General features: G+C 38.2%; 1 protein-coding gene across 1 annotated transcript; it reads left to right on the forward strand.

Moving 5' to 3' along the window:
- Positions 1-24,070: 24,070 nt before the first annotated feature.
- LOC116575324 (protein FAM217A-like) lies at positions 24,071-25,869 on the forward strand. Its single transcript, XM_032316639.1, is given in 2 exon segments — positions 24,071-24,426; positions 24,428-25,869. Coding segments are annotated over 2 exon segments (1,509 nt in total). The 5' UTR covers positions 24,071-24,280; the 3' UTR covers positions 25,791-25,869.
- The last annotated feature ends 1,055 nt before the right edge of the window (positions 25,870-26,924 follow it).

Raw genomic sequence — 26,924 nt, forward strand, 5'->3', positions numbered from 1 at the left:
AGTTGCCCTGACCCTTCTTAACTCCAAATTGCCTCAACATTTCACTGTAGATAAATTAACTTCTTATGAGACCCTTCCACTTTCATAGCCTAATCTACATCTTAAACATCACAATGTCCTTAATCCTTCCATGTTACTACATTTCCCTGAGAAAAGCAAGCCCCATGACTGAAAAGTAATAATGCCCCACTCGGTGACATTGTGTCCTGATTTATGAGATAGCCCTTTAACTAATCCTGATCTGATTTTGTTTGTTGAAGGGTGATGCTAAGGGAAAAAGGAATTTCCATGCTGGTTATGTTACTATCACTCAGTATGACCCACTCAAAAGGGGAAGGAAAACTCCCACAAGCTAAATCCACCCAGCAAACAGAGCACCTTGCCTACCTGAGCATGCCAGTTATTAGAAAGGATGAACTGTAAATATTTATGCTGACAGCTGGTATGCCTTTGGGTTGTCCATGATTTGGGGGATGTAATGGAAACAAAGGGGTTTTCTTACATCCTCTGGAACCCAATTTTTGTTGGGTTTGTTTTTGTTGGGATGGTTGGAATTTTGGGTTTTTGTTGGGATTGTTGCCCAATCAAAAATGGGCAACAAGTAAATGTCTGCTCTTCTTTTACCTTCTGTAATTGCTGTCATCAAAACTGAGACTTATACTAAAAAGAACTGAGTTTTAGTATGAGAAATGCCCCCAGCTGACTTTTATGCAAAGACAGCAGCTACAGAACGTATAAAGATTATGGTGCACATGGAGGAAGTCCATCCTGCTTCTGCAAAAAGATGACCCCTCATTGGTAGACTTCTGCTATCCCAATTTCCTTGTAATGTGGCCATATTCTGCTCTTCAATCAGAGAAATTAAGATGGATAAACAATGGCTTGTAAACTAAATGAACAGTCAGGGCTTTGGAAAACATAAGACAGCTGCTTAGTTCCTCCTGCCTCCTGGCAAACCCCATTTTTCCGTTTTTGCTTTCCTTCACTCATTATAATGCATTTAAGACAACTCAAATTATGAATTGATATGAGTGGGGAGACTTCTTTAAAATTTCAAAAATAGTCGACCACTGATATCTGGCCTGCCATGTCCATAATCCCAGAAAAACTATTCTTGTCCCCAGTGACCTCAGCCCTCCTCTCTCTGGATCATTTGAACACCTGCAGCTGGACTGCATTCAGCTGTCTCTTAGTATGAGTTGTCAATATATTCTTGTTATTGTATGTGTATTTTCAGGATGAATTGCAGCTTCCCCCTGCCGAAAGACTGATGCCCTTACAGTGGCCAAGAAACTGTTAGAAAATGTGTTGCCAGCATGGGGTACACCTTCCACAATCTCTAGGCACCTGCCTCACTGGACAAATCATACAAGCCTTAATGAAAAACTAGAAAATCTCTTGGAATCATCACTGCCCCTACCACTCAATTATCAGGCAAGGTTGAGAAAACTATTGAGATCCTCAAACTTAAAATTTCTAAGCTTGCCAAAACCACTGAAATCCTCTGTCTTAAGGTATTGTATTTGATCTTGCTGACAGTTTACAGTAACCCCTTTGGGTAAAAAGATGTATCACATGAGATAGTGTCTGGCAGACCAAAGTCTATTGGTGTATAAACTTTTGTTGGTTCCCTGTCTCATGCTGGTATGATCAGCTGCCCTTAAGTCTTTAATTCTTATACTCAAGCATCAAATCAACAGATTAAGAAAGCTTTTCTCTATCCGTGTGCAAGGAATCCTGTTTGTTATAGTCTGAATCTGGCAATTGGTATTCTGTAAGGGTCATTAGAGTAAGACAACCCTTGACCCCTGTTGGGAGGGAACTTACAAATTCCCCTGCCCTCTATACTGCTGCAAAAGTAGAAGACATTGAGCAGCTAAAGAAATAAGATACACACCTGACAGCTAAAGAAGTCTCCACCGACATCTGGTCCTGTACAGATGCTGGAGAATCAGACTGATGGAGAAGTGGATGGCATCAAAGTAAACTGTTTCCTTCAGGAAGATGGATCAACACTTCATACCTTAACTAAATCTGAAAACCTCTCTTTCTTCTTTTCTTTATTCTGACATTGGTCTGGAAAGATAACACCCTGTCCATATCTCCTACGTTGTTGCTAAGTGGGGTAAACTTCCAAATTTGCCATGATGAGAGAGATCCCTTGGTCTTCCCTGTGACCAATTTCTCTTCTATTCTTAATGTCGTTGCAAACTACTATTGACCCGCCTTGGGAGTATGTACCAAATTAGACACAATGACTTACATGAATCTTAGTACATTCGTACCCCCCATGTTCTCATAATTATCTAGATTGATTTGACCCCACTCACTGAAAGATCTCACCATCTCTTGGTAAGGCACCACCCATCTTTGTAAGGTATTTAGGATGACTTTTTATATCAAGCTAGAGAATTGTCTTCCCTTTTGTGCTAAAAATCTGTCTGATCCATGGTTTAGGAGTAAAAAGAAATAAGAATATGATCAAAAGCCTCTCCTTAACTCTTGGAGACATTGTAGATTCTATTGCTAAGACACTGTCTAGCAAAGATTCTTAGAGTTTCTGGCCAAAGTTGTTCTTGAAATAGGATTATCTTTTATCTGAGCAAGGAGTGTCTGTGCTGTGGCTAACACCACCTGCTCTACCAGGATTACCACTTCTGGGGAAGCTGAAATTCAGTTATATTAGATCACTGAGCAAACCATATGGCTTAAAATGGTCACTTCTTCAATGGGGTCTTTCTTTGATTATTTTGGGTCTTGGAAACCATGCTCCAAAGTGCACTCCAAGCACTGGGAATTATCCTACCTGTAGATAATAATCTTCCTGCTGCATTGTATTCTTTCAAAAGCCTTAAGTGCATGCTCTCAGCCACTGACCACCAATCAAATGATCTTTTTAAGACTGGAACATCAAAAACGGAACAAAGAGAATGGCCAACTAATAGATTGTATGCCTAGAGTTATGAAACTATGAATACCACAGAAATTCAAAAACAAAACAAAACAGAACAAAAGCAAAAAACAAAACCCAGAATCAACAAAAGCTGTGAGATATATAAAGCAGGAGTTGAGTGGTTCTAATGTTTTAACACCTTACATTTCGATCACTTCTTTCATGCAGAGTTTGAACAAAAGGGGGGAATTGTTAAAAAGAATATCAGGCTCAAAATAGAGTCACTTTTGTTAAGCCCCACTAAGATTTAATACCACCCTAAGCGTAGTCTCAGCCTCTCCCAGGAGCATTTTAAAACATCCTGTCTGAAATTTCCTGATCAGCATTAGTGAGGTAGAAGTCTGCATGCTAAGAACCCCTACCTTTCCCCCTAAAGGAAGGTGACCTTGCCTAAAATACTCCTTTCCCCCCCCCCCTTTTGCTAATAACTTCCTTGTCCAGCCCTGTGTCTGCCTATAAAACCTTCCATTTTATACAACCCATTGTAGTACCCTTCTATTTGTTGGAGGCTGCCTGGTTCATGAATCATTGAATAAAGCCAGTTAGATCTTTAAATTTACTCAGTTGAATTTTTGTTCTTTAACACTTGTCATATGCTCCTATAACTGGGAGGGAGGTTTAGAATCTCTGCTTAGTCCCCTCATCCTTGTTAAAACTGGGATGCCAGTGTTTCCTTAACCCTTTCCGCAGACTATCCTTATTTATGCTCCACTTCCAATCAACAGTCAACCTTCTGTCTGTCTTTCCAAGGCCATGGAATTATTGCAATAATCTCCCAGCCAAGCTTCTGTGCCTCTATCCCTCTCTATGGTGCTCCTCATACAGTAGCTGAAGTCACCACTCTAAAACTGAACCCCCCACCTCCCTCTCACCCTCATTTCCAACCCTTCTCATCTTGCACTCTATGTTCAACTATGCTCTCTCTTTCATTCATTTGACAACATTTTTACCAGATTCTGACTTTGTAGCAAGGAACAAATTATCATCTCTATCATGAAGACTGGGACTTCTTCTTACCTCTGTTACTGACTCAGGTCCTTGGGCTCTCCAAACTGATTGGGGCCAAGTGAGAATTCCAAGCAAGACTTTTTTATTGGAGCTTATGTCAGAGCACAAGGGAAATGGTCCTTCAGGACGATTCTGTGAACAACGGCCATGGAAAGCATTTATTTCTTTGTTTGTTTATTTTTAAAGATTTTATTTGTTTATTTGACAGAGAGAGAGAGAGCACAAGCAGGGGGAAAGGGCAGAGGGAGAGAGGGAGAAGCAGGCTTCCTGCTGAGCAAGGAGCCCCAATTTGGGGCTCAATTCCAGGACCCTGGGGTCATGATCTACCCTGGGATCATGACCTGAGCCAAAGGCGATGCTTCACTTACTGAGCCACCCAGGCATCCCTTGGGGAAAACTTTTAAAGAGGGTAATGTGAGAAAGTAGTGACACCACCCAGTGGGCGCGCATGTGCAGTGGCCAGAACATGTTTCGTCATGCATCTCATGTCTCATTAGTATGTTCAATCTCCACCCCTGGCATGAGTTTTAGTATTGTAATGAAGGCTAAAGTCAGTGGAGTGTCAGCACCAGGGTCCCCCTTGGTGCAGACTGGTTTTCTTCAGTGTTCCCCAGTCTTCATAGTTGAGTCCTCCTCTGGTAAGCATCTTGCTTTTGCATTTATGCAAGACATGCTACTCAAGGGGCATAGGGTTTCAGCTATGAAGTAACGCTGGTTTTCATGGTCAGGACTGAGGCGACCTGAGTCCAGTCCCTGCTCTGTCTCACTTCCATAACCTACCTCATCCCCAACCCAATTCTCATTCTAATCCTTTCTTAGATTTGGTTGTTGTTAGCTCTGGGAGTCCTTTTCTGAATTAGGTATTTCTGTCATGTGCCCTTTGGTTATCCTGTTCATTCCTTATTTTTGTACGCACATGCATTGCATATTTATTAATTCTCTTTAAAGTGCTAATTTACTGTAACACCGTTGAATGTTATTTTTCTTCTTCTTTTTCCTTTTTCTTCCTCTCCTCTTCACTCTCCCCCTCCTCCCTTTCCTTCTCTTTTTTCTTCTTTATCAACATTTCAATTGTATTGTGTTTTATTTTTTATGCAACTCTATTCCAAACACCACTTAACACTACATTGTTAAGTCTTCACCAAAACTCTGTGAGTAAGCAGGTGGGTGTAATTATCTCTATTTAACAGAAAAGAGAGCTGGGATTCATGCTGATTAACTGACTTTTCTAAAGCTACTCTGTTAGTTGAGTGTCAGAACTAGATTTCCAAGTCCCAGCCCAAGTTCATTCCATTTCACTATGTCTCTTGATTTGAGAAAGGTTCTGTTCATAAGGGGCCAGGTGGGAGCCCCCAACATCTAGACAGAAATTAATGAAGTTCAACAAAATAATATCCTCTCTGTTTTGTCCTGTTTCTATAGATGAAGTCGATAGTATGTGGGAGTAAGAGACAGATTGTAACAGAAGCTGATACAGCCTTACAAAGGTTTAACCAAAGGGTTAAAAAAGTGAAAAGACTTTTTAGAGCGTGGGGAAGAAACCTTTTCCCAGTAAATCTGATGATATGCCTGTAATTAAGTCAAATAGGTTAAAGGCTTGTTATGCTAGCATTAACACGTAATTCATCCATTGAATTACAATGAGATTCATGTAAGGATTACACGTAAAATTCCATGTAATGAGATGTATTCATCATCAAAAGCTTTTTGGCCTTTAAGAAAATGTTACAATAATTATCCCATGAACGTGAAAAGTCAATAGAGGTGAAAATACATGTCTTTTTATACCATCATTGTGATTGTATTTATATTGGCAAGGCCTAACCCGGCTGGCATTTAACTTTCTAGGGAGAGAACCCGGGCAGCTGCCGTCTCCTCTCATCTTACCCTTTCCTCCTGGGCCAGCCAAGAGATGCTCTTTGCCCTCATTCTCATCTCCTCTACTGGAGATACAGGCACGAGAATCTTGTTTCTCAAGTTGCAAAACAGATAAGTTAGAATGTGATTACTTACTTTGCAAAAGGATTCACTAGAGACTTCCTTTAAAAACTCTCTTCCTTTTTCTAATTGCAGTTTTTCTTGAAGGGAGGGCTCAGCAGCATTGAGAATAGGGACTTTAAAGATTATTGCACATTTAACATGAATTAATCCAAAATTTGTGTGAACAGGTGTATTCTAGATGTATTAGTGAAAACTATTATAATCTTTGAAGATGATTGAAGAGTAGAGGTGAGTTTAGGGAAAGCTCCAGCGTAGATGACCATTTAAAGAGCTGGCTACGTGTAGAAAATACTACATAATCCAGCCACGGAAGGAAGTTTTTGCCTGTGATCTACTATAAAAAAAAAATTTACCTAAATGATACCAATGAATTCTGAACAGTTTGTCTCTCCATAGAATCTATAGCCAATGTATTGCCATAAACAGTTGAATTTTTAAGAAGTCCACTGTTGTCATTTTAAAATTTTTTAATTTTATTTACTTATTTTTTATTTACTGGACAGACAGAGATCACAAGTAGGCAGAGAGGCAGGCAGAGAGAGAGGAGGAAGCAGGCTCCCTGCTGAGCAGAGAACCTGATGTGGGGGCTCGATCCCAGGACCCTGAGATCATGACCTGAGCTGAAGGCAGAGACTTAACCCACTGAGCCATCCAGGCACCCCTCCACTGTTGTCATTTATCTGAAGGGAAATGAAAGTAGTAAGAGGTGAGTATGGAAATGTTAAATCCAGCATTTTATTTATTTATTTATTTGTACTTATTATTAAATTTTTTTTTTTTAGATTTTATTTATTTATTTGACAGAGAGTGCGAGAGCAAGCACAAACAGAGGGAGCAGCAGAGGGAGAGGGAGAAGCAGGATCCCTGCTTAGCAGGGAGCCGGGTGTGGGGCTCCATCCCAGGACCCCAGGATCATGACCTGAGGCAAAGGCAGACGCTCAACCGACTGAGCCACCCAGGTGCCCCAAATCCAACATTTTAAAGACCAAAGCGAATAACATACAGGTAGGTTATTGTTGTTTGAACATTGGGGTCTTCTCTAACACTAGCTACCAGATGAATAAGGTTAGTTATTCCTGTGTTGATGTGTCCTACGAATGAAGTAGCAGAAGCAACCAAGGGTACTTCATCTTTCTTATGTTGGTGAATGATTTTAGGCAATATCTGTCCAGCTAAGTGAAACATTTTCTAATAATTTTGTGTAAATATCCAAACTATTTTACAGGAGGAAAATAGTACTAAGAAAAACTTGCTCTTTTAAGAGAAAGAAAAAGAATACCAGCGTGCTTTGTTTGGGACTTTTGATGTGATGTTTAAAAAATGCTTCAGCCATAATATCCTTCACCTAATGGCTGAGTAGGAAAATACCTGTCACTCATGGTCTCTTGCTTTCAGTCATGCTTAATAAAGAAAAGTGTCATTTGGAGAATTAGAATTTAACTTGATGTGTATCTTTATTGTATGTGTCATGCGAAGTCTTCGTTTTGTATGGGTCAGCAGGTGCTTTTTACTGACACTGCTGTTATCTGAGGTAAATTCTCCAGTGTTCTTCCTGTACAGTCTAGTTCCTTTTATGTAAAAGAGATAAAGCAAGTGTCTTAATAATACTTTTTTTTTTCAGTACATGGAAACTGATGGAAGATCTTCTATTCCTAGAATCAAGATAGCCATTGCCAGAGCTCACAAAGTCAGCTTGAAGGACAGAAGGAGACTGGCTGTCTCCTTTTGTTGTCATAGAAGCTTCTTGAAGAATCTTATACAGTCACCTTTGTGCCTGTGATTAAAATAGTGGGTCCAGGGGCCAGCAGACATTGTGACTAAGCATTGGTGTTCTTTGCTATTAAACTAATTTTCTTCTCCAGTAGTCTTCTTTATAGAAGAAAAGTAACAACTTATTTTTTAGAAATAAAACTCTAGTGCAACTTTACTTCCCCCTTCATCACAACCTACTCAACATTGACTTATTCGTATGTCGACATTCGACTAACTAATTAGGTTACTATTTATTGTTTAATGGCCATATGTCAGACACTTTCCTTGGCTAGGAACATTAAAAATAGAGATGAATCACAGCCCTTCTTTCCATTTTATTTACAATATAGAAAGAGGCAATAGGTAAGATGGCCAAATAATCATAATACAAGGTAAAAATTTAATGAAATCCATAAGAGATGTTCATACAAAATAGTATGGGATTTTGGAGGGGATAGAAGTTTCATCCATTTTTCAGGGAATCAGGAAAAGCTTTATGAAGAACATGAAATGGGAACTAAGGTGGTTAGATCCGTATGAAGAGAGAGAAACAGCACTTCCTGGTGGGAGGAATAGTAATAACAATGGCATGAAAACTGAAAATTGATACTGTCCTTGGGAAATAATGAACAGTTCAGCTTGCCTGTGCTGGAAAAGAGTTGAAGCCACTAACTGCCCTAACGAAGTTACAGTTTATTTAGTAGGAAATGGTGAATCACTGAAAGTTAGGGAGCATCATTATGCCACCATCAGAGTAAGAAAGATTTATCTGGCAGCCATTTTATGAAAGGGCGGTATTAGAAGTCATATTGAAATCACAAGCATGAAAATTTACGGCAGCCTTAACTATTGTGATAAGGAGTAGCAAATGGAAAACAGGGATAGAGAGGGCATGGTTGGTGACTGACGTGATGGATATAGGGTGGGGAGAAATGCTGAGAGAAAAACCTGGAATTATAAAAGATGCAAAGATTTTGAGCCTGGGGTGCTGAGAAAATAAAGTTTTATTAACTGAAACTGTGAAATTAAAAGTCATTGGGACTAAAGGGAAGATGACCAGTTGAATTTTAATATTTGTTAACTCATTTATTCATTCAGAAATCTTTCCTGAGCACCTCCTAGACAGATGCCCCTTAAATATCTATTTAAAATGTGTCAGGAAAGGACAGGGGAAAAGATACATTTGGAGCTCTAACTAACTGCCCAAACTTTTGTGTTTTAAACATTACATTTAGTAAATTTTAGGAACTTTGATTTGTTATGAGATTTTATCTTTCTTTTTTTTTGGTGTTAAAGTGGTGTTGTATTAAGTAATAGTGATACAACCAGGTTTTAATTTTTTTTTTACTTTTAATTTTTATATAATTTTATTTATTTTTACGTTTGAAAGTTTTTTTATACTTTTAAGGCTGCAAGATAGTACACAGAATACCCAAATAATCTTCATCTAACTTCCTCTAATATTAACATTTTATACAGTATGATTGTCATGCTGTGTATTCCATTTTTGGGTTCCCTGACACTGTGGTTGATATAAAAATTTTGCCCACAGTAAATTCATTATGATATTTATTTCTATGGGTTTTGATAAATACGTAAAGTTTTGTATTTACTAACACACAGGATGGTTCTATGGCACCCAAAATTCTTTTATGCTGTTCCTTTGTAGTCCGTACTTTCTCCATTCTCAACCCTGATCTGGTTCCTATCCTTTTACTTTAAAATTTTTAAAAAAATATTTATTTGACAGAGAGAGAGAGAGTGAGCAGAAACAGGGGGAGAGACAGAGGGAGAAGGAGAAACAGTCTCTCCACTGAACAGGGAGCCCAAAGTGGAACTCTTCATGACCTGAGTCAAAGGTAGATGCTTAATTGACTGAGCCACTGAGGTGCCCCAATTCCTATCTTTTTAGGTTATCTTTTCAAGAATGTCTTATGAGTGGAATTATATAATATATAGCTTTTGATTTTGGCTTTTTTCATTTTGAAAAATGTTTAAGTTTCATTCTTATTATTACATGGATCAATATTTATTTTTATTTCCAAGTAGTATTCTATTACATAGACACACTAGAGTTTGTTTATCCATTCTTCTGTTAAATGACATTTGGGTTGTTTCCAGTTTTTGAACATTATGAATAGGGCTGCTATAAATATTCACATACAGGTTTTTGTGTGTGAATATATGTTTCAGTTCACTTGGGTAAATACCAAGACTGTTGGCTATATAGTATTATACCTTTTAATATTATTGACACTATTCTAATAGATGAGTAAGTGATAACGCATTGTGATTTTATTTTGCATTTATCTATTGACTAATAAGTTGAAATATCTTTTCATATGCTCTTTTGTCCTATCTCTTCTTTGGTGAAATGTATGTTTATATGTTTTACTCTTTTAAAAAAATGGGGTTTTTGTTTTATTATTGTTGAATTTGAAAATTCTTTGTACATTCTAAATACAAGCTATTTATTTATCAGGTATGTGTTTTTCAAATATTCGGGGTCAGTATGTGGATTGGAGACAATAACATCCTTTTCAATAAATGAAGAAGAGAAGTATGTAGAAATAAGGAAGGATGTAACTGATTTGAACAGGACCTTCAGTTTGACCTGACACTCATTTCTAGAACAATCCATCCAACAACAGTAGAATACACATTCTTCTCAAATATACAAGGAAAATTCAGCAATATAGACCATATTCTGGACTGTAAACAAACCTTATAAAACTTAAGAGAATAAAAATAATATAAAGTATATCCTTGGACTTATTGGAATAAAACTAGAAACCAATAACAGAAAGTTATTTGAAAATATCCAAATATCTGAAAAATAAAACATACACTTCTAGAAAATGCATGAATTAGATCTTTAAGGACATTAAAATATTTAAACTGAAACTAAGAATAGTTGAACAAATAGAAAATAGCTTTTGGATATTTCCTGATGGGTTTTTTTCCCCACTGTTTTTTCTTTTTCTGCTTCAGTTTGAGTAATTGCTATAGATCTAACTAAATTTAATTATCATTTATTTGGCTGTGTTGAGTCCACCTATCAGCTGATAGAAGATATTCCTCAACTCTGTTACTGTGTTATGCATGCCTAGTATTTATGTTTAATTTTTATACTTTTAATTGCTCTATGAAATTGCCCATCTGATCTTGCATGTTGTTCACCTTTGCCATCAGATCCTTTAACATATTAATCATAGTTATTTGGAAATACCCTTTCAGATAGTTCTAACATCTGTGTCATATCTGAGTTTGGTTTGGATGATTGCTTTGTTCCTTGTGAATTGTTTTTAACCTTTTGTATCCCTTGTAATTTTATGTTGAAAGCCATACATTTTATATAGAAGTAGAGACTAAAATAAATGGTTTTTATGCTTTGAGACAAAGCATGCTTTTTACCATTTTCTTGGTCATCAGTGTGGAAGTTGGTGTTAATCTAACTGTAAGTTAGGTTCTTTTTAACTCTGTGCCCCTGAGGTGAATGTGGTATCTCCAAGCCTGTTTAATTTTATTATTATTATTATTATTATTATTATTATTATAGGGAGAGAAAGAGAGTGAGTGGGCAGAGGGGGAGGAAGAGAGAGGGGCAGAGGGAGAGGGAGAGTTGGGCACAGAGCCCAACTTGAGGCTCTATCTCATGACTCTGAGATCATGGCCTGAGCTGAAATCAAGAGTCAGATGCCTAACCAACTGAGCCACTCATGCATACCGCTCTGTTTTTTTTTTTTTTAAGTTTTTTTTTTTTTAATTAAAGACATTTTTTAACTAAAGTCTACTGATGTACAAAAAAATCTGTAAACTCTTTAAAATATGTTGTAAAATTTTGTGTGATTATATTATGGGTAAATGAACTTCTATAATTTTCATGAATTCTTCAAAGTGGTCTATGATTTAATACACATGATTAACAATAACCTCTGCCTTATGACATTTAAAAATAGTCATCCCTCCTTCTTCTTTATAACTACCTAATGCTATCAAAAAACCCAATGTTAAACTTAAATTACTACTACAAGTTCTTTGCCAAACCCCAGTCAAAGTGAGAAGTGCAGATGAATTAGGAAATAATTAGGCCTGTGTAGTCCCAATCACAAATTTCAGGAAGAGCTACTGTACAATGTGTTAATTGCAAAGCCAAACAAATCTGTAATCCCTATGCAATGTAGGAGCCACATGGGTCACTGCTACTTATCACTTGCTTATTTGAAGGGTTGGCAGATGGAACTGACCCAAAAGCAACAGATATGTGATGACTGGTCCTGAAACTCTTTCAGTGATGCCCATGGGACACATCACTACTTTTATAATAAAAGTCAATAGGGAAAAAAATTACTATTTCCTTTACCAAAACTGATCTTCCACAATTTGTCAAAATTATTTACTATCTAGTATGAGATGGATTGTAGAGTACTTGACTGACATTTAGGAGAAAATTTTTGCATTTTGCAAATTTTAACTACTTTCTGGTATGTTTTCTTTTGAGGGGTAGAAATTTTGACTTCTATGTAAGATTTTTTTACTTTTTTATTTTCTCAAATAACATACTGACAATTGTGATTAGGAAATCACACCCCCAAAATAGGAAGGATTAATTGGCACTAACCAAAGTAGTGGGTTTTTTTTATTTTGTCCTTGATTTTTTAATTACTTTTATAAACATATATTTTTATCCTCAGGGGTACAGGTCTGTGAACCGCCAAGTTTACACATTTCACAGTTCTCACCATAGCACATACCCTCCCCAATGTCCATAACCCCACCCCCTTCTCTCAACCCCCCTCCCCCCAGCAACCCTCAGTTTGTTTTGTGAGATTAAGAGTTATTTATGGTTTGTCTCCCCCCAAATCCCATCTTGTTTCATTTATTCTTCTCCTACCACCTTAACCCCCCATGTTGCATCTCCACTTTCTCATATCAGGGAGATCATATGATAGTTGTCTTTCTCTGATTGATTTATTTCGCTAAGCATGATACCCTCTAGTTTCATCCATGTCATTGCAAATGGCAAGATTTCATTTATTTTGATGGCTGCATAGTATTCCATTGTGTGTATATATACCACATCTTCTTGATCCATTCATCTGTTGATGGACATCTAGGTTCTTTCCATAGTTTGGCTATTGTAGACATTGCTGCTATAAACAGGGCCTGTGCCCCTTTGGATCACTACATTGTATCTTTAGTGTAAATACCCAGTAGTGCAATTCCTGGGTTATAGGGTAGCTCTATTTTCAACTTTTTTGAGGAACCTCCATGCTGTTTTCCAGAGAGGTTGTACCAGCTTGCATTCCCACCAACAGTGTAGGAGGGTTCCCCTTTCTCTGCATCCTCGCCAGCATCTGTCATTTCCTGACTTGTTAATTTTAGCCATTCTGACTGGTGGGAGGTGATAGCTCATTGTGGTTTTGATTTGTATATCCCTGATGCCGAGTGATGTGGAGCACTTTTTCATGTGTCTGTTGGCCATCTGGATGTCTTCTTTGCAGAAATGTCTGTTCATGTCTTCTGTCCATTTCTTGATTGGATTATTTGTTCTTTGGGTGTTGAGTTTGCTAAGTTCTTTATAGATTTCAGATACTAGCCCTTTATCTGATATGTCGTTTGCAAATATCTTCTCCCATTCTGTCAGTTGTCTTTTGGTTTTGTTTTCTTTGCTGTGCAAAAGCTTTTGATCTTGATGAAATCCCAATAGTTCATTTTTGCTCTTGCTTCCCTTGACTTTGGCGATGTTCCTAGGAAGATGTTGCTGTGGCTGAGGTCGAAGAGGTTGCTGCCTGTGTTCTCCTCAAGGATTTTGATGGATTTCTTTCTCGTATTGAGGTACTTCATCCATTTTGAGTCTATTTTCGTGTGTAGTGTAAGGAAATGGTCCAATTTCATTTTTCCACATGTGGCTGTCCAAATTTCCCAACACCATTTATTGAAGAGACATCTTTTTTCCATTGGACATTCTTTCCTGCTTTGTCAAAGGTTAGTTGACCATAGAGTTGAGGGTCTATTTCTGGGCTCTCTATTCTCTTCCATTGATCTACGTGTCTGTTTTTGTGCCAGTACCATGCTGTCTTGATGATGACAGCTTTGTAATAGAGCTTGAAGTCTGGAATTGTGATGCCACCAACTTTGGCTTTCTTCTTGGGCTATTCGAGGTCTTTTCTGGTTCCATATAAATTTTAGAATTATTTGTTCCATTTCTTTGAAAAAAAAAAGGATAGTATTTTGATAGGAATTGCATTAAATGTGTAGATTGCTTTAGTTAGCATAGACATTTTCACAGTATTTGTTCTTCCAATCCAGGAGCATGGAACATTTTTCCATTCCTTTGTGTCTTCCTTAATCTCTTTCATGAGTACTTTATAGTTTTCTGAGTATATATTCTTTGCCTCTTTGGTTAGGTTTATTCCTAGGTATCTTATAGTTTTGGGTGCAATCGTAAATGGGATTGACTCCTTAATTTCTCTTTCTTCTGTCTTGTTGTTGGTATAGAGAAATGCAACTGATTTCTGTGCATTGATTTTGTATGCTGATACTTCACTGAATTCCTGTACAAGTTCTAGCAGTTTTGGAGTGGAGTCTTTTGGGTTTTCCACATATAGTATCATATCATCTGCAAAGAGTGATAGTTTGACTTCTTCTTTGCCAATTTGGATGTCTTTAATTTCCTTTTGTTGTCTGATTGCTGAGGCTAGGACTTCTAGTACTATGTTGAATAGCAGTGGTGATAATGGACATCCCTGCGGTGTTCCTGACCTTAGCGGAAAAGCTTTCAGTTTTTCTCCATTGAGAATGATATTTGCGGTGGGTTTTTCATAGATGGCTTTGATAATATTGAGGTATGTGCCCTCTATCCCTACACTTTGAAGAGTTTTGATCAGGAAGGGATGCTGTACTTTGTCAAATGCTTTTTCAGCATCTATTGAGAGTATCATATGGCTCTTGTTCTTTTTTTTATTAATATGTTGTATCACATTGATTGATTTGTGGATGTTGAACCAACCTTGCAGCCCTGGAATAAATCCCACTTGATCATGGTGAATAATCCTTTTAATGTACTGTTGGATCCTATTGGCTAGTATTTTGGTGAGAATTTTCGCATCTGTGTTCATCAAGGATATTGGTCTGTAGTTCTCTTTTTTGATGGGATCCTTGTTTGGTTTTGGGATCAAGGTGATGGTGGCCTCATAAAATGAGTTTGGAAGTTTTTCTTCCATTTCTATCTTTTGGAACAGTTTCAGGAGAATAGGAATTAGTTCTTCTTTAAATGTTTGGTAGAATTTTCCTGGGAAGCCGTCTGGCCCTGGACTTTTGTTCGTTTGGAGGTTTTTGATGACTGTTTCAATCTCCTTACTGGTTATGGGTCTGTTCAGGTTTTCTATTTCTTCCTGGTTCAGTTTTGGTAGTTTATATGTCTCTAGGAATGCATCCATTTCTTCGAGATTGTCAAATTTGTTTGCGTAGAGTCGCTCATAGTATGTTCTTATAATTGTTTGTATTTCTTTTGTATTAGTTGTGATCTCTCCTCTTTCCTTCATGATTTTATTTATTTGGGTCCTTTCTCTTTTTTTTTTGATAAGCCTCACGAGGGGTTTATCAATCTTATTAATTCTTTCAAAGAACCAGCTCCTAGTTTCATTGATTTGCTCTATTGTTTTTTTGGTTTCTATTTCATTGTTTTCTGCTCTGATCTTTATGGATTTTCTTCTCCTGCTGAGTTTAGTCTTTCTTTCTTATTCTTTCTCCAGTTCCTTTAAGGGTAGGGTTAGGTTGTGTATTTGAGATCTTTCTTGTTTCTTGAGAAAGGCCTGTACTGCTAAATATTTTCTTCCCAGGACTGCCTTTGCTGTGTCCCACAGATTTTGAACTGCTGTGTTTTCATTATCATTTGTTTCCATGAATTTTTTCAATTGTTCTTTAATTTCCTGGTTGACCCATTCATTTTTTAAAAGGATGCTGTTTAGTCTCCATGTATTTGGGTTCTTTCTAAATTTCCTCTTGTGATTGAGTTCTAGCTTCAGAGCATTGTGGTCTGAAAATATGCAGGGAATGATCCCAATCTTTTGATACTGGTTGAGACCTGATTTAGGACCCAGGATGTGATCTATTCTGGAGAATGTTCCATGTGCACTGGAGAAGAATGTGTATTCAGTTGCTTGCTTTGGGATAAAATGTTCTGAATATATCTGTGATGTCCATCTGGTCCAGTGTGTCATTTAAGGCTTTTATTTCCTTGTTGATCTTTTGCTTGGATGATCTGTCCAGTTCAGTGAGGGGAGTGTTAAAGTCTCCTACTATTATTGTATTATTGTCAATGTGTTTCTTTGATTTTGTTATTAATTGGTTTATATAGTTGGCTGCTCCCATGTTAGGGGCATAGATATTTAAAATTGTTAGATCTTCTTGTTGGACCAACCCTTTGAGTATGATATAGTGTCCTTCCTCATCTCTTATTATATAGTCTTTGGCTTAAAGTCTATTTGATCTGATATAAAGATTGCCACCCCTGCTTTATTCTGATGTCCATTAGCATGGTAAATTGTTTTCCACGCTCTCACTTTTTAAATCTGGAGGTGTCTTCGGGCCTAAAATGAGTTTCTTGTAGTCAACATATAGATGGTTTTTTGGTTTTTGTTTTCTTATACATTCTGATACCCTGTGTCTTTTGATTGGGGCATTTAGCCCATTAACATTCAGGGTAACTATTGAGAGATATGAATTTAGTGCCATTGTATTGCCTGTAAGGTGACTGTTACTGTATATTGTCTCTGTTCCTTTCTGATCTACTACTTTTAGGCTCTCTCTTTACTTAGAGGACCCCTTTCAATATTTCCTGTAGAGCTGGTTTGGTGTTTGCAAATTCTTTCAGTTTTTGTTTGTCCTGAAAGCTTTTTATCTCTCCTATTTTCAATGATAGCCTAGCTGGATATCGTATTCTTGGCTGCATGTTTTTCTGGGTTAGTGCTCTGAATATATCATGCCAGCTTTTTCTGGCCTGCCAGGTCTCTGTGGATAAGTCTGCTGCCAATCTAATATTTTTACCATTGTATGTTACAGACTTCTTTTCCTGGGCTGCTTTCAGGATTTTCTCTTTGTCACTGAGACTTGTAAATTTTATTATTAGGTGACAGGGTGTGGACCTATTCCTGTTGATTTTGAGGGGTGCTCTCTGCACCCTGGATTTTGATGCTTTCCCTTTACCATATTAGGGAAATTCTCTACAATAATTCTCTCCAATATACCTTCTGCTCCCCTCTCTCTTTCTTCTTTTTCTGGAATTCCAGTTATTCTAATGTTGTTTCGTCTTACAGTGTCACTTATCTCTCAAATTCTCCCCTCATGGTCCAGTAGCTGCTTGTCCCTCTTTTGCTCAGCTTCTTTATTCTCTGCCATTTGGTCTTCTATATTCCTAATTCTTTCTTCTGCCTCATTTGTCCTAGCAGTGAGAGCCTCCATTTTTTATTGCACCTCATTAATAGCTTTCTTGATTTCAACTTGGTTAGATCTTAGTTCTTTTATTTCTCCAGAAAGGGCTTTTATATCTCCCAAGAGGATTTCACTAATATCTTCCATGCCTTTTTTGCGCCCAGCTAGAACCTTGAGAATCGTCATTCTGAACTCTAGATCTGACATATTACCAATGTCTGTATTGATTAGGTCCCTAGCCTTCGGTACTGCCTCTTGTTTTTTGTTTTTTTTTTTTAAGTGGTGAATTTTTCCAGATAAGAGTATTGTCATTTGTCATTTTGTCCAGATAAGAGTATATGAAGGAGCAAGTAAAATACTAAAAGGGTGGCAAAGACCCCAGGAAAATACACTTTAACCAAATCAGAAGCGATCCCTAATCATGGCGGGGAGAAAGGGGGTAAAAAGAGGTTCAGGAAAAAAAAAAGGAAAAATTAAAAAAAGAAAACAAATAAAGAAAAAATATAAAAAAATATATATATAAGATAAACTAGTTAAAAAACGTTAAAAAAGAAAAGGGGAAAAGTTAAATAAAATTTTAGCAGATGAAGAAAAAAAATTAAATTAACTGCAAGACTAAATAATCATGGGGAGAAAGCCATGAGTTCCATGCTTTGCTTTCTCCTCCTCTAGAATTCCACTGCTCTCCTTGGTATTGAACCTGCACTCCTTGGTAAGTGAACTTGGTCCTGGCTGGATTTCTTGTTGATCTTCTGGGGGAGGGGTCTGTTGTAGTGATTCTCAAGTGTCTTTGCCCCCAGGCGGAATTACACCACCCTTACCAGGGGCTGGGCTGAGTAATCAGCTCGTGTTCGCTTTCGGGAGCTTTTGTTCCCTGAATGCTTTCCGCAGAGTTCTGGAGGATGGGAATACAAATGGCGGCCTCCCAGTCTCCGGCCTGGAGGAGCTGAGAGCTCGGGGCCCCACTCCTCAGAGAATAGTTTCCAATTACTCTCATCTCCCTGGCCTCCAGGCACGCTCCGAGCTCACCGAGCCTGCGATCGGTTCAAGGTAACCCCAAGCTGTGATCTTACTGTCGGCTCTGTCTCTGTAGCTGGCCTCCCCGTTCTAATACCTGCAAGCTCTGCGACACTCAGACACCCCCGATCCTTCTGTGACCCTGCGGGACTTGAGGCCATGCTGATCCCGCGTGGGCTTCACCCCGGTTGAGCCTCTGGAGTGATGTCCCTCAGTGGAACAGACTTTTAAAAGTCCTGATTTAGTGCTCCGTTGCTCCGCCACTTGCCGGGAGCCAGCCCCTCCCCTACGGTCTATCTTCCCCTCACTTTGAATTCACTTCTCCGCCAGTCCTACCTTTCAGAAAGTGGTTGATTTTCTATTTCTAGAATTGCTGTTCTTCTTCTCTTCGATCTCCCATTGGATTTGTAGGTGTTTGCAATCTTTACATAAGCTATCTAGCTGATCTGCTGCCTCATGTAGTCTCAGCCTGCTACTTCTCCGCCATTTTGACTCCTCTCCTGTCCTTGTCTCAAAGTAGTGTTTTTATTATTCACTAGGAAGATATCAGAATATCCCTCTGGTATAAGTTGAATTGTGTCTCTCCCAAAATATATATGTTGAAGTTCTAATGCCCTAGTGCCTTAGAATGTGACTTTATTTAGAGATAGGACCTTTAAAGAGATAATTGAGTTAAAATGAGGTTATTCCGGTGATCCCTAATCCAACATAACTGGTGTTGTAAGAAGAGAGGTTAGATACACACAGAAGGAAGACTATACAACGACACAGGAAGAAGGTGGGCATCTGCAATCTAAGGAGAGAGACCTCAAAAGAAATCCAACTTGCTTGCACTTTAATTATGGACTTCTACCTTCCAGAATTTTGAGAAAATAAATTTGTTTTGCTTAAACTACTCGGTTTCTGATATTTTGTTATGGCATCCCTAGAAAACTACGACAACTTCCATTTCTATCTTGCTACCCTGTTTCATTTACCCATTTGTGAAGATTATAATCTTAAGAAGATATTAAGAATATTGTTGATATTGTGACAGTCAGTATTCATTTTTTAGTTTATTACAAAATATGTGTTTCTTTGTATACATTTTCTGTATTGATAACATGCATATAATTATATTTAGCCACTAAGTTTTCTAGGGAGACTCTACAAAATGATCATAACATATATTAACACCTGTAAGGAAAGCATCATATCAAATGAGAGATATGAACATTCTGCTAAGCTATGAGAACAAGATCATATCTAACACAGATATTTTGAAGCTAAAATTACTTTAATCTGGTACATTGTCAAATACAGTGCCATATTTGTGGCAATTTTATCAAATGTATGAAAAAAGAATATTGTAATAACTATGCACAGAGTGTCAAAATGTTTGCAGCTTACATAGGTTGGAGATTTGTATATTTTTCTGTGAACAACATATTGTTGATTCACAAAATGCAACTACTGAAAAGACATGGAGTTGCATTAAGGTATAGAAGCCAAATTAATTTGACAATAGAATGAACTGTGTCTGAGTCTTAAATCTGCCACCTGTTTGATGTTTGTGCATGCTATTAACGTCTAAACCTGTTTTCTCATCTTTAAATGGGGATCATTATAAGGTATTGTGAAACCTAATGAGGTAATGGATGTTAAGTACTTGACTTATGTGGTTGGCAAATTATAGGTGCTCAATAAAGATTAGGTATCATCATCATCATCATCATCAGTAAATTAATAAATGATGAAAATGTGTCACCCCAAAGAAAAATAGAAGAAAATGTCAGAGATGGCTTGAGCTATATAATTATCCAGAAATATCCAATAAAATTTTTACAACTAAAGCATTAAACTTGGCGCATTCAATTTTCATTGGCAATAGAGGAAATTTAAGGTCTGAAGGTGTATTGCTCAGCTGAGGTCCTTGAACCAAGTTTTCATGGGAATTTTTTATTTCCTTTCAAGAAGAAGCAAATTGTTCAATAACTATGTAGATCTCTGTTATAATGAAAATCTTCAGGGTGAGTACATTTAAAACATGACAGATCTGGGGTATCTGGGTGGCTCAGTCAGTTAAGGATCTGCCTTTGGCTCAAGTCATGATCTCAGGGTTCTGGGATTCAACCCTGCCTCAGGCTCCCTGCTCAGTGGAGAGTCTACTTCTCCCTCTCCCTCTGCTTTATCCCCCTCCCCCCATGCTTGTTCTCTCTCTCTCTCAAGTAAATAAATAAATTAAATATTTAAAAAATGATAGAGATAAAGGTTAAATATTAATTTGTTTTATCTGTTACAAGTCAAAGTATGTGGTCAGGAAAATATATGCCATCTATAATTAATCCTCTCAATAGCTGGATAGGAAAAAGATATAACTGAACAGTGTTTTCCTTATAGTCAACCTAAGGTTATATAGTTGGAATACAGTACTTTCTATGAAATAGGATGCTGTGAACCAGACTCTGTAAATAGTTTCTAAGGTAAGATATTTAATTACATATGAAATATTTATAAAAGTAAACAGCCCAGTATATTCTCTTCCCCACAGTAAAGGGAATGATCTAGGGGGATGCACATCAGGCATTTAAATTTAACCCTTCATTTATCTCTTTGCTCAGGATTTTATTGAATGGCAGAATTTAAGTATCATCACTGTCAGAAATGGTGTTTCAATCTCAGCTACTCTTCAAGCTATGCCAACAGGATTGATTGAACTCTATTTGAGTCCAGTGTTTGATGCCATGAAACACAGCCTTCCTAAGGTTTATTTTCTCCTTTTTAGGGAAATGATCCAAGAATAGGGTGACAAACTTTGTATTTTTGAACTAGTAATTCTGGCTGGGTCAGTATATTAGGAAATATAGTATATTTTGCCTGTATTTACAGACATACTGTAAAGAATTTTTTCTGAATTTGGTAGATACCATCACTTAGATGAAGGTTCCAGATGACTTTTCAGAACTGAGCACTTAGAGGTCAAGATGGCCTGAGAGAAATAATTTAATTGAAAATTGGCAGTAAAAATATTGTCAGCCTAGAAAAGGAATTAAATTAATTAAACATGAGAGGGCATTCATCATCCTGAGCCACAGCAAACCAGTTGAATTAATAGTATATATTCCTTTCTAAACAATGCAGTAGTTTTTTGAAAGTTACTTTGCTTACTATAGTGTCTTATTTTCCAAAGTATATTCACAGTTTAAAAAAATCGGCCAAAGGTCCACTGTGGCAGATACAAGGTTCTCCTCCACTTATACCCATATGTAATTCCCTTTTCTTGAGTACAGGTGAACTTGTGATTACTTCTGACCAGTTGAATGGGACAAAGGAGATGGGATGTTACTACCTTGATTGAGTTACATTATATAAAGCTCTATATTGTAGACTGGAGTGAGAGAGATTGCCCATATGGCATTAAGGAAGTAAATAGCCATGTTGTAAGCTGCTCCCTGAGAGGACCATGTGGCAGGGAATGCAGGCAGTTCTTATGACCTCAGAACAGCCTGTAGCAGACAGCCAGGAAGAAGATGAGTTCTGTAGTCATACTGCGACAAGGGAGTGGATTTTGCCAACAACCTGAATTGAACTTCCTCAGTAAACTCTTTAGATAAGAGTACCCAGTCAACACTTTTATTTCAGTGGGATCCTGAGCAAAGTAATCAACTAAGCCCTGCCCAGGTCCTGACCCAGAGAAACTGCAAAATAATAAGTATGTATTATGTTAAGCCACTAAATTCATAGTAGTTTTTTATGTAGGTGTACACACACTAAATAGTGGCAAATAGTGGAAGAGATCCTCTAACTCTAACCTTAATTCAAAGTCATTCTTATACAAAAATTGTTGCTTAAATAATCAAAGTTGCAATTTTATCATTCTTTTCTCAGGAAGTTCCATTACTTTACACTCATTTATGATACATAAATCAGAAAAATGAGCAGTGTTCCTATTTTGAGGACTTTTATGATTATAAAATAATATAAAGAAAAATCATGAAACTAAGTATATAGATGGTCACAGACACAACAATGAGGTTGACCAGAAGTCTATACTGAGAGTTACTTGTTTTAAAAAAAAAATTCTCAAAATGATTGACTTATGGTTGGAAAGAAAAATAGCATACAATTTCAAATATTCTTAAGACATTCAGGTTCGTAAGCATTCTCCGGAGAAAGGGAGATTGGGACTGGACTGTGGAGGGTTTGAAGTGTCCAGCTGAGGAACTTGAAATTTATCTGATAGTGAATTGAGAACCTCAGAGTTTTCACAGGGTTTACTTCCTAGAAGCATGTCATAATGGATGGCAGCAGTAGCAAGTAAAGAGGTCCTTGCCATTTTTTTTTTAAAGATTTTATTTATTTATTTGACAGAGAGAGAGATCGAGAGAGCGCATACAAGTAGAGGGAATGGGAGAGGGAAAACAGTCTCCCTGCTGAGCAGGGAGCCTGATGCAGGGCTTGATCCCAGGACCCTGGGATCATAACCCAACCCGAAGGCAGAGGCTTAACCAACTGAGCCACCCAGGTGCCTACCCATTCTGTTTTATACATGTGGTATGTGTGGGACCCTGGGACAAATGCTGGGACTCGTAAAGGTATAGTAGATATTCTTTGCCTTCAGGTAACCTAGAACTTAGTAGGAAGATAGCTCTATACATTAAATAATAATCAATAATATAAAATATAATCCAAGTAGTGAATTAGATTCAAATTAAGTAAAAGGTTAGACATCAGGAAAATAATTCAAACAAAGCTCTTGTGAAAGCTGTTTATAGAAAAAGGAACTTAGTAGGTTGTAATCAAATATGGTAAACATAGGTCAGAGGGATAGGGAGATTATTCTAGGTAGAGTATCATCCAATCCAGGAGTAGGGCTTCATGTGGTGAATAAAGGATGTGAAGGGTAAATAAGTTTGGTTGAAATTGAAAGGTGATAGAAGAGTAAGAAACTAATCTCCATGAAGACAGGGATATGGTCTCTTTTGCTAAATCTTCTATTTGTATTACCAGAATAGAGGTTGCCATATAACAGGCACTGAATAAATAATAGGAAAGGAAAGAAAGGAAGGTAAGAATAAGGAAGGAAGGAAGGAAATAGAAAGGAAGGATTGAAGGAAGGAAGGAAGGGTAAGCAGCAGGAAAGAGAGAGGGAAGGAGAGAAGGAAGAAAATTGGAAAATGGTAGGGTAGATAGAGGAGAGCCTTGGGATCTTACTTATGCAAACAATAGTATCATTAAAGTTCTTCATTTCCAACAACAGAGGCTGCTTCTGGCTGATTATGTCCAGAAAGCATTTCTTGGGTTGTTCACAGGGTTAAGGTGAGGACTAGGATCAGAATTGAAGTTGAGCTTCAAAGGATAGAACAATGTCACAGATCTGGCTGGCCTGATGAGGAAACTCCTGCCTCTTTTGTGGGCTTACTTGGTCTAAAAGCCACTGTATTTGCCTACTCCTCATGTCACTTCTGCACAAGAACTTCACTTTGCAGTCACTGGGAAAGCAATATCACTATTGTTGCCATCACCAAAAATTGCATGCCTCAATCCCTACTAGCACCAACAAAGAATTGCAACTTCATAGAGAACTTGCTCATTTCCAAATCAAACTGTTAGGGGGATATATCAGATTGATGGAGCTCAGGTCACATGCCTGTTTCCTAGCTTCAAGGAAGGCTGGAATTTTAGGTCTGACTCTTATGTTAGGAAAGCAGAACGTATTTCAAACTTCTCTAAATATAGAAAGTCTATTCAAAATATGAGGGACAGGGCCCCGGTGGAACGCCCAGCCGTCGGGGGCGCCCGCGCTCCATGGTAGTTGCCGGGCGACCCGGCCGCGGGGGAGGCACGCGGAGCCGCCGCCCCGGCCGAGGCTGGCCTCACTGGGCCCCGGCCCGGGTCCCGGCGGCCCGCGGGCCGTCCAGCGCCGAGGGGGCCGTGCTCCCGGCCGGCCGCCGCCCGCTGCCCTCCCTGTCCTCCCGCCGCAGGAAGGCCGAGTCCGAGGGGGCGCCCGTCAAGCCGTTCGCCCCGCACGCGGAGGTGCCCGGGCCTCGGGCCGGCAGCGCCCTCGGAGACGACGCCGAGGACGACACGTGGGCCTGCGGCGCGGTGGGGATTTTAAGGAAACAGAGGAGCAAAATGGGGAGAAGAAATGGTGAGAACAGTGGTACCAACCCGCGTGCAACCAACATCTCCCATGAGAACTTGTCTCATTGGAATTTGGATTCAGAAGTACCTGCTCCTGAAAATAAAAATCTCCCACCTGGAAAGGACAGTGCAGCAGGTGAGCCATTTGGAAATACCAATAGAGCAACTGGTGCTAGACCTAAATTTGTCAGAACATGCTCACAAAAGAACACAGAATAGTAAACAAGGGATATTTCAGTTGTGGAGTTATCCTTTTAACGAAGGAAGTACCATGGAGAACAGGGATTTCAAGAAGTCTGCAGTGGAAACTGGCTTTAACGTAACCAATAACCCCATGAGGCTCTTCACACTGAACCACTCACTGACTACTGCTTCAGTAGATAAGCAAGTTGGTTCTTACCCTGGCCTACAGGTGCCATCGGGCCTCTGCTGGCCCTATGCTGATGGAGACTTTTTTAAGGACAGAAATGAGCCTTATATTAATTTATGTTCAGCTGTGGAAAACAATAATGGTGAAACTTTATCTGCCCCAAATTGGAGTTTGAAATACGGAAACAGCAGTATGGAAGAAAACTTAACAGATGAAAGTGATTTATCAGAAAGTGAAAAAGCAAATGATAGTTTGCTCAGCTATTTTAAAAAGATGGATCTGAACTTAAAGCCAGAAACAATAGAAAACGTTGAGGAATCTTTCACAGAGGAACCAACTGAAGTATTTCCATATCCTGATTTTCTCCCTTCTCCTTTCAATAGTCTGGACTTGCACAAATTAACCCTCTCAAAATCTGAAAATTGGAAAGCATCGGTGGAACCTCCAGAAAGCTCTGTTGAACGTTTGATAACCCGTTTACTGGAAATGGAAAGATTACAACACACAACTATACAAAAAGAAAGGCCCAGACTACAAACTACTGTCTGTGCTCCAGCAACTACTGAACGACCCTTTTCCTCCAAAGCTGTCCCCAAAATGAGACAGCCAAAACTTTCAGACTCTCTGAGTCTTCAGACAACTTGTGTAGATAAAAGTCGCGAAAAAAGAAAAAGCAGTTCTGGGTCTTGCAAACTTGAACAAAATGCTTCAAAATGGAATTGGAGCAATGCTGGCAACACATGCAAATGGACTTCTAGACCACCACCTCTAAAAAGTTCATCCACCACCAAACAGTTGATTCCAACTTGTGATGACATTAGGAATCTCAAAAGCTCCATTATAAATCCATGCCAAGAACTCTCAGCCAAGCCCACTAGTTCCCAAACAACTCAATCGTTGGTTAAAATGGTCTCAACAAGATGTCTGCCACCAAGGTCTCCAATACCAGTTTCGCCTATACCTCTGTCTTTTCCCGAAAATCAGAGAGAAGACAATAAGGCACCAAGGACCAAAAAGAAACCTTATCAGAAAAACATAGAATTGAACAAACCATTCTATATTCAGAAGTTAAACTGTTTATCACCTTTCTTTGTAGGCAAGGACAAGTGTTCACCCATTGATCAAAAGTAACTTTTCTATATCTCAATGTGAGCAAATCTATTGCCAAGAAGCTTGGCTAAAAAATACGGTTCATCATGCCGAGATACAGGTATTACACACATGAAAAACTTGCTGTGCTGTGGAGTGGAACTTGTGAAAAGCACTGGTGAGGTGTCTATATATAAATCCAAGAGCTTCCATCCTGACGTATTTGACATTCTTTTGCATATCGTGTTTCAAAGGAATGTTTCCCTTAGTAAACTATTCAAAAGATTATTCTTTTGTTGTGTTTTCCAGTAGAATTCCATCATCAGTAAATGCTGTAATCAACAACAACAAAAAATAAATAAATAAATAAATAAATAAATAAAAACAAAATATGAGGGACAGATATGAATATGACAGATATTTGCTATGCAGTAGACTGGATATGAAAGCACAAGCTAAATGTCTTTCATGGTAACTCAGGAAGATTAATTTGACAATATCATGCAGGACATACTTGTGCAATAAGATACAGGAGCCAAATTGGGAGACTAGTTAGATAATCATTTGGTTATCAGGCTTATCCCAGCATGGTAGTCATGGGAATTTTAAAGGTAAGATCAGATACTGAGATATTGATGACATGACAACGTAGGGAATAAAAAGGAAAAATAAAGAGGTCAGTAAAGACCACCATGGTTTTTTGACTCAGAAAATGATGGTGTTATATTATGAAATAAAAATGTCAGAGAAAAGAGTTTGGGATGGGAAATATTTTGTTTGGGCTCTACTGTAACCACGAGGAGAGGTTTTGCCTTTCATCTTTGAATCTCAGGGTTCTAGCACAGAGGTAGCAGATGGTAGGTACTTAATCAACACCTAATAATCTACCTAAACACATTGAATGGCAATTTATGAGGAGGCTGGAGACTGGGGAAGGAAGGAGAACCAGAAATAAAAATCATTTGTATGGGCTGATAAAACCTGGATATTCTAGAAAATCTCTTGGAGAAGAAAGCAAATGGCCAAGGAATGAATCTAAGGAGAGATATGCAGTTAGAAAAAAGGGGTAGGAAACGAAACAATGAAGCAGACTCACAAGAAAAAGATCAAAGAAGCTGAGGGAAAAGTTAGAATGCATGATTTTGTACAATCTTCTTTCTAAGAGAAGAAAAGTGT

This window comes from Mustela erminea, chromosome 16 (genome assembly GCF_009829155.1).
Source record: "Mustela erminea isolate mMusErm1 chromosome 16, mMusErm1.Pri, whole genome shotgun sequence".
Classification (NCBI taxonomy): domain Eukaryota; kingdom Metazoa; phylum Chordata; class Mammalia; order Carnivora; family Mustelidae; genus Mustela; species Mustela erminea.